The sequence below is a fragment of the Wyeomyia smithii genome, chromosome 2, assembly GCF_029784165.1.
Source record: "Wyeomyia smithii strain HCP4-BCI-WySm-NY-G18 chromosome 2, ASM2978416v1, whole genome shotgun sequence".
NCBI classification, from domain to species: domain Eukaryota; kingdom Metazoa; phylum Arthropoda; class Insecta; order Diptera; family Culicidae; genus Wyeomyia; species Wyeomyia smithii.
In genome coordinates, this window is record NC_073695.1 from 78,114,266 (window position 1) to 78,122,805 (window position 8,540).

The window sequence follows — 8,540 nt, forward strand, 5'->3', positions numbered from 1 at the left end:
GACCCATTTTGAAACGAGTTTTAAAAGTTGCCAAATAACATCAATTTGACATGGTTAAAATTTAACAAAATCAAAAGATATATGCCATATTTTGCAAATTAAATTTAAAGTTTTTATTCACTATTAAAACTGAATTTTTTTTCTCAGTGTATATTTTTCCAAGTCCCCAGTTTCTAAAACACATTCGTCGTGTTAAAAAATAACCCTTGAGTCAGAATGGTCTGAATCCCTACGTGCAGAAATAGTATGTGTTCCCATGTGTTCCCATCAAATTTTAAGGATTTCGCTTCGAATTACTCTGTCTCAGTATTGACAGTAAAATATGAAAACCACAGAATGTTCTTTTCAAAATTATCAAATATTCAAATTTCAATGGTTGTGTTTATTTTCGTACAGTCTCTTTGCATTTGTAAAATAACCAACTTAACTAAATCGTTCGTACATTACTAATACTAAGCTCAATGAGATATCTCTAGATACGAACCATTAAACAACTACAATAGGAAGCTCTCTAGAAATAACAGTTTCAGAAGTCAAAGTAAATCCTTACAACTGCGTCTACCCTGAATAAAGTACCCATTTGACTTTCGCCTTCTTCAATTGCCCTACAAATAATTAACAATTGCCTTCTCATGTCCGCTGCCTAAACCGAGACACACTACTTTGCAAACAATTTTCTAATCTCTACACACCTTTTTCCTTCCTTCGCAACAATTGCACACAAAACAGAGTTTTTTTAAGTCTAAGAGAGACAGAAAAATGCACACATTCATCACTCGAAGATGAGGCCGAACCTGCTGCAGAAGATCGGAACGACGCTGGCACAAACGTGTGCATGCGCATACACACAATGGCACCGATTCTTGGCTGTATCTTGCAAACAAGATTATTCTTTCCCCTGGCTTCGAGCTGCGGTGGTAATGTTTACTGAACCATCAACAGTCGACCAGCATCGTACAACTCCAGAGAGATTTAAATTCCTCCATTCCATAGAGACGCGACGTCCGGTCTCAAATGGCGTCGTCGGTCCCCACTGCTGCTCGGTTGCATCCAGGTGTGAATATGTGAGGAACTAATTTACACCCATGCTTTTTATTCTTACACTGCTTGGTTTATCACCGCCGCATCCAACATGATGCAGTTTGACACAACTGGGGTTTCTCTTCTAGCTGCAGGGCTAGAAAGCGGAAGAGAGAGACAGAGAAACCTTCCAGTGTTTGGTTGGTCGAATCTACCGATCATAGCCAAGAATGGCGGATATGCTGAAACCAAGCTTTTTTCCGGAACATTCAGCGGATTTTTCAGCAGATTTGCCGGACGATGGTGGTAGTACAGATAGAGAGTTGAAGTCCACTTTCAGATGCTGTGGTTGGCTGTGGTGATTGTGAGGGGATGGCAGAGAATGATGGGGTTGTTGGAAGTATGGAAACATCAGATCCATCCAGCTGGCAGCTGCTGCCGTAACAGCCATTCCTGCAGGATTTAGCATATGGTGATACGGATGCGGCCGAATCATTTCCTCGTGGGGGTTCCGGTGCAGATCGTCAACATTGACCGGCGAGCTGGTACCACTGGACGAATCGCTCACTGAAATGTCACTGTCGTCCAAAGAGCCACTACTTGTTCTTTGGCGCTTTAGCTCTGGACCGGACTCTCCGCCCGATTCTTCCGAATCGTCAACCGAACGAGAGCTGGCGTTCATAATGCCGGCCTTTCGTTTGCATCGCGACTGGCCAGTTTCCCGGAATCCCTTCGCGAACGGGTTGTTGTCGATTTTAAGCTTGGTGATGCGATCATTCTGTAAATAAAGAGAAGAAAAAGGTAGAACAATGAGAATAATTCCGAAAATGCTTCGCTGGCTGGCGGCTGACGATGATCATCAGCAAAATGATGACGATGATGGAGGGAACGAGCCAAAAAGGATAAAGCGAAGATGGTTATCGGATGCTTTTTTTAACGGCGGCTTAACGGCAGTGGTTAAAAAAATTGAAATGCCACATAAGACGTTCGGAGGAGAAGGGAAAAACTGATCCTCAAATGAAGTCGTTGAAGCGTGTATAGCTTACTCGAGATCGACAGGTTTTGATTTTGGAATCAAAGCATTAAAGCCGCCCCCTTGCCGTTTAAAGCACACTGAATCGACAAGGAGGCTTAAGGGGGCCTCCTAATGGATCATTCGCCAAAAAAAAATATCGGCTGGTACATAGGAGAAGGAAAGGATAGCAGTAAGATAGAGTGATACCAACCTGATAAGCGGTGACGGCAACGAACTCGGTCTCCGGGAAGGTAAAGGCCGACTGTGGCGACCACGGTATTTGCGAGGGATCCGAAGTTTTGATTATATGAATTCGTGGCTGGTATTTGTGCATGCTAGTCAAAACGATCTGGAAAAACAAGAACAGAAAAGAATCCGCATTAGTGATCCGTGGTTTGAAGTGGTGGATCTCAGCAATAAGTTTCTCCTGCTAACTGATAGAAGATACTTACATGTCCGTTACTGTCCAGTGTGTTGTTGGTTAGTTTAACTTTGTTGAATACAACCGGCTGGGAAGTCCAGTGAGAACCAAGAGCGGGACTATCCGGGTGCAGGTACATACGCTGGGGACTTTGCGGTTCTGCTCCACCAGCCGGAACCCATTGGGATCCACTGAACTTGAACCGGCAATCGCTGATAGGAACCATCTCGATGAGGACACAGTAGTTTTCTTCCGCTTCGAGGCCATTGATCGATAGACGCATTGAGGGAAACATGCGGCTGTAATGACGAAGAGTGTGTGTATGTGAGAAATATGGTCAGTTAAGGGAAACGAAACTACAGATCGTTTTTCGACCTTGAGGACTGCTTGCTTGATTTCGAGGAAGGTCTAATGAATATATAATTATTTCACGCTCGGTTATATTTCTTTAAATTAATTTTAAATTAGCTATTCTATATCGCTTTCCCTTTCACGCCTTTAACGTAGATAAACCGACGAAACGAAAGGGACACTTTATAGCTGCGCATAGGAAATTGGAAGCGGTTCGGGTTTATGATTTGTGAGTGATCGTAAAAATTCAAATTCCTCGGTTCACGAGATACAGGTTTATGTATCTTCACACATGAAACCTTGGGGAAATCTTCTCAGTGTCTAATTACAAGAATTGTTAAGGCGCGTTCGTCAGTTTCGAGTGACTTGGTTGAACCAGACAGAGACGAACCTCTAACTGATTGATAAATCAGTTCGTGTAAATTGGCTTTCCCTCGGGATCGCTCGAATCGAGAGATTTTCGGCGCCAATGTCGGCTAAATACGCACTGACCTCCCGCCGGGCACCAGACAATAAACACTTCGTTTCTGGTTGTTGCTGTTGCTGCTGATGTCGCTCTTGCGGGTGTGAGCTTCGAATTGGAATAGACAGTCCCGCCGGAACAAGAAGTCCCGCTGGGATAATGACTTCTCGCTTCTTTTTCTGTCGGGTATCGTGGAAACCAGCTCTGACCAAACCTGGTGTGCTCTGATTGGAACAAGTTTGTTCGGTTAGTGGCCGGGCGGGCGAAATTCGAAGGAACTGCCGGTTTGTATTTCATCGATCGTGGCTGTGTGGCCTTACGTACATAGCCTAGAAGAAAGAATCCGCTCGCAGAAGCAAAATCCGCTGACTCTCATAGATCTGTCTGATCCGCAAGAAAAATAAACACTTGTTCATCCCGTGCGCCTACTTGAGACCGCAGTGAAAGAAAACCGCACACTAAACAATTTCCAGACAAGATCCTGAATCACGACACGACAACAGCCAGACGCTTCACAACAGCAGAGGTACAACACAAAAACAGAGAGAAAAAAAATATCATAAATTTCCTTCGAGTAGTGCGGAAATTTTGGACTACGAGGTTTAACGAGGTTCATCGCTTCGCCACAACGAGAGAGAGAAAAAGAGAAGGGAACAGCAGGAAGAATAACGACTCGACGAACATAATTGGCGCCAAACGTAAACTCTGGTACTCTGCGTTGGGTATGGAAAGAGACTCATCAGAAGCAATTTATGATTGTGCTAAAACAAAAAGGCACCCAATAAAAAAAAGCTGTGAGGGAAATTATGAGAGGTTGTGAGGTGAAGGATGAGCGGCGTAAGGCGTCTGTGCCTTCTAAGAGCCGTGTGCTTGAAGTGGTCGCTTCCCGGGGTTCCCGAATCGGCAATTGCTAGAGCAAACAGAGAGAGAGAAGAACCCGGTCGAATTTTCTGTGACTGTGTCTGGATGCCGACGGTCATAAACATTGGCGCCAAGGCCGGGTCAAGAGTTAAAAGCTGTGAAATCGAATTTCACTGGTGTTGAAGGTCCGGAGCGAGACCTTTCGGTGTTATAAACGTAATTTGCGAACAGTTTTTGAACTACTTTCCAAGGAATTATAGTGCGCATGGGTAATGATAGCTCCGACAGTCGTCCGCAAGGCTAGTCCTCAAAGCAGATTTAAAGTTGGCTGTTTAACACTTACCGTCCACTCTTGGTTATGATCATTTCCGTCCCGATGCGGTGAAACTGACTCCAAAGTTCACGATTCTGTAGCTTAGTGTCCACCTCCGTCGGCAATGGGAATCGTGGTGGTAGCATCAGTGGTCTTGGTGCCGGGACCGGTAGCATCGTAGGATAAGGGTCTGAAACAATGAACAAACATGAGTAAGGTGGTTATGCAGAGTCGAGTCTGGATTCCGCTGTGGAATTCCGGAAAGTTCGAGTGGCGAGGGGTAATTAACACGTTCAGAATTATGCTGCCGGTTGGTCGCGTACAGAACCCAAAACGCGGAGTTTTACGTGAGCGAGTCGGCAATTAAGTTAATTTAACATGGCGTGAAAATTGGAAAATTTCATCGTCATTTCACAGATTGATGTGCTGTTTACCAAAACAATCGAACGGCAGCCGGCGAAGGCTGTGAAGTTGAAATCAATTTACTTTTCTTCAAGTTTCTTTTCAACCGGAGGTGCACACAGAAGGCAAGGCGAAAGAAACTTTTAATGATCGTATTATTTTGAACTATGCTGTACGATTCGATCCGCTTGTTGTAACTTGTTCCGGACGGTTAAAAGAGAACATCCAACGAAAATTTAAATTGAGTGACTGTGGTACGTACAGAAATATGTATGTCCATCAAACATTCCAAATGCTGGGTGGTCTTGTTTGATGAATCCCACTCAATCCAACCCACAAGACGAATTGCAAATCGGTGCGATGGGCCAAAACAAATCACGTGAAAGTCTGCCTCCCGGAAATGAGGTTTATGATTATCGCTTCATCTACGACTTTTTCATCATCGTTGTACACGTTGTAAATGTCTGGTTCACCCTTGAAAACTATCCGCTACAAACGCGGACGGAAGCACTCTCCATGAGGTGGTCCAACCTCCCACAAATCTTCCCAAGTAGCTCATTATTACCAAACCATCTTCTATCGCCTGAGCACCCACCACCCCAACTCCGCTCGTGGATAACGGAATTCGTATCTTGCACCGTCCACTTCTGGTTACCCAAGATGGGCCATTAAACTCCCACTGATCGATTCATTGGATAACTCAACCATCCATGGTTTAAGCAGCTAATTACGGCATTTACCAGCGGCAATGACGTTTCTCGAAATCAACCGAACCAGCAGTTCTAGATTTCCGCGAGAAGCAGGCTAATTACAAGTTCCAATACCTATGGAAAAGCTGAACAACTACTTATGGGTTTCGCATCGATACTGCTGCTGTCGCTCACCAAAAGAGAGTAACGACGCGCATAAAAAACAAGTTTTCAATTAAAACATTATTCAAGCATTCCAACTATGTTGTACGGCCAGTCACTAAATCCAGAATTCCGTCGGCAAAATAAGGATTTCAAGTTAAGGATGACATCGGCTAAGGTATGTTAATTGGTAGCTGCCAAGCTCGGCCCTTATTCGGAATCGAACCAACCACCGTCGGGAGAAATTACATTATAGGTGACAATGATTGATAGCTCCGACACCTGTTTCCCCCTGGGATTACGAATTTCCCGTCGTCAAAAATAGTGTGAAACTTATCATACCTGGTAAACGTTGCAACATTTGCTGCCGATAGATCTCCGTCTGCAGAGCAAGATGGTGATGCATTCTTAAATCCATTAGCTCTGTCATGTTTGCTGTTAAAACTGTCACTTTCCTTCCGAATGTTCACTCGCACAAATTCGTTTAAAACTTTTGTCAGGCTTTCATAAAGTACTGCTCACTTTTTTCAGCTGCGAGCACTAGTAAGGTTTCTACTCGTCTGATAGTTCACTAGTCACGCAATACGTTCGCTACACTCAGCAACTCGGTTATTAAAATTTTTCGAACTCGTACAACTTTACTTATTTTCAAATCCAAACGAGAACCAATTTTGATTTTTTTTCTAGTATTTACGACTTATACCACGGATTGACATCCACCCACTTCCAGGTTTGCTCGACAACTGGTTTGGTCTAAAACAAACATCGAAGTGCTAACTTCATCGGTCGTTTCGTCTTCTTTCACCGTTTTCTTCGTAGCAGCCGTGTGGTTCGCACCACACGCACACAACCGACCGGTCCGAAACCTGTTCCTACCACAGTCTCCGTTTTGTGGTCTCTTCTTCTCAGCCGGCATTTCTTCCATGTGCCATTCCTCACACCCGTACCCCAAGAGGCGAGAAAATACGCCTTGTAATCCAATACCGAAACCGTGAAGGCTTCGTTCAAACTTTTTATTTTCTTTCGATCGTTTTCTCTCCCAAACTAGTCCAACCAGTTCCATCCCCAGACCAACCACTATAACGGACACTACCGAGCTTGGCTCCGCCTCCCACACCAACACCAACGAGCGAACTGCAATTCAGTTCATCAATACACAAGCAGTAGTGGATGTCCTTCCCCTTTGCTCAACGTCGAGCTCGTAGCTTTTTTTTTCTTTTTTGCTGAATTTTTATTGGTCTTCGAATTTGATTTTATTAAATGGCGTGAAATGTAAATTTTTCTTGATGCGCCACGTGATGTGCCATACTGCCATCCAACGATAATCATAAAGCGAACAAGTGAATTTGACTCGCTGCGTTTGATCAAGATGTTTGGAAGGGGATTCACGGTAGGTATCTACGAATGTGGCGGAAGCGGTGGATAATAATTGGAAAGTACAACAGAACTGTCAATTTTATCACTACTCGACGCGGGTGGATTCAATGGATTTTTTATGAGGATTTTTGAATGGCTTTGCTTGGTGTGTTTTTAGATCAAGCATTTGCTGTTTGGATTGAATTTCACGTGGATTGAAGGGTTCAGCATTCAAGGAGATCTAGATGGGAAGCAAAAATATATGTGATTAAATAATAAAAAGTTATGATGACATATCTTAGACATTTATTTAAACTTTTTAATTAAAATTTACAATGTGCACACAATCAAAAACATGAAAAACACTACACTATTTTAAGGTAAAAAATCACCAAGCAAAACAGATTGCAGTGTATTTTTCTGTTATATGCTTCTGTAACATTTATATTCAATGTAGGAACACTTTTTAAGCGAAATATTTGCTTTAGAGCTGGACATCATGATGAAACGCGAAGGCCTGTTTTGTATCATGATCGGATGAGCATTGAACCACGATCGAACCAGCTTACTTCTGAGACTTCACCGCTTCACTTGGCTTATGCTTGATATGCCCAATAAAGGATTTCACGTTTAATTCATTGGATCAGAACACAAATGATGAAACTTATTTTCTATATAATGAAACCTCTCAAAAACGACGTAAGGTTCGCAAATTTAAGCAAAACCGCATTTCTAACTACAAACAGTCACCATGCTTCAAATAGGAAAAATACAACTCAGTGCCATTCCTATTAAAAAAAACACTTTTTCCCGCATATTTTCGTCCAAAATTCAAGGAAGTGATAAATGAAAATGCATAGGTATATGAAAATTTATATTTGTGAATGTTGTCATTACCCTCCAAGTAGGGTAGCTTCCCGACAAACTTCAGCAGCACGTGATCTGGACTTAGTCACAAGGCCGGCGCGCTACTTGGCAAACTGGAGGGATTTCGCGATACTAGATTTAACACTGAAACGCTCAACTTCTTAAAAAGTGTTTTACTGAACGGTGTGGTGTGTAGTTCGACGGGTGTCACAACAGGTACGTACCGCTGCTTCTCTCGACTCTCCTGGCTGAATGTGCGGCGTCCCGCGTCAAAGCGATGATTTTCCGCCGGTCAGCGGCAAGGCGGCTGCAACTGCGTGGGTGGTGTGTAGGCGACCTGGAAAGGCGTTCCAGGCAAGTGTCTTCTCAGGCGCTTCCTTCGTTGGCGGGAATCGGTTGGCGACGGACGAGACCGACTTCTGCCGAACCGAAAAGGGAATCCTCTCCTTTACGGTTAGGGCCGTTGCCCGAGAGTTCGCTGGTCTTTTACGGTTAAATGTAGACAACTTAATGCTGCCTAGGCCGAAGCGGGTGCAGAGTGCTATCGCGATCGCAAAGCGGGAAATTAGCCAGGATCAGAGGTATTTTACGGTGGCGGATGAATTGATCACTTGTTTCCG

At 43.8% G+C, this 8,540-nt stretch overlaps 1 protein-coding gene across 1 annotated transcript; it reads right to left on the bottom strand.

Annotated features, from left to right (window-relative positions):
* Positions 1-361: 361 nt before the first annotated feature.
* LOC129722135 (T-box-containing protein TBX6L-like) lies at positions 362-6,439 on the bottom strand. Its single transcript, XM_055675386.1, has 5 exons — positions 6,040-6,439; positions 4,475-4,634; positions 2,488-2,755; positions 2,247-2,384; positions 362-1,798 (listed from the first exon to the last, which is right to left on the bottom strand). The coding sequence occupies exons 1-5, from the start codon at positions 6,125-6,127 to the stop codon at positions 1,232-1,234; spliced, it is 1,221 nt and encodes a 406-aa protein (XP_055531361.1). The 5' UTR covers positions 6,128-6,439; the 3' UTR covers positions 362-1,231.
* Between the last annotated feature and the right edge of the window lie 2,101 nt (positions 6,440-8,540).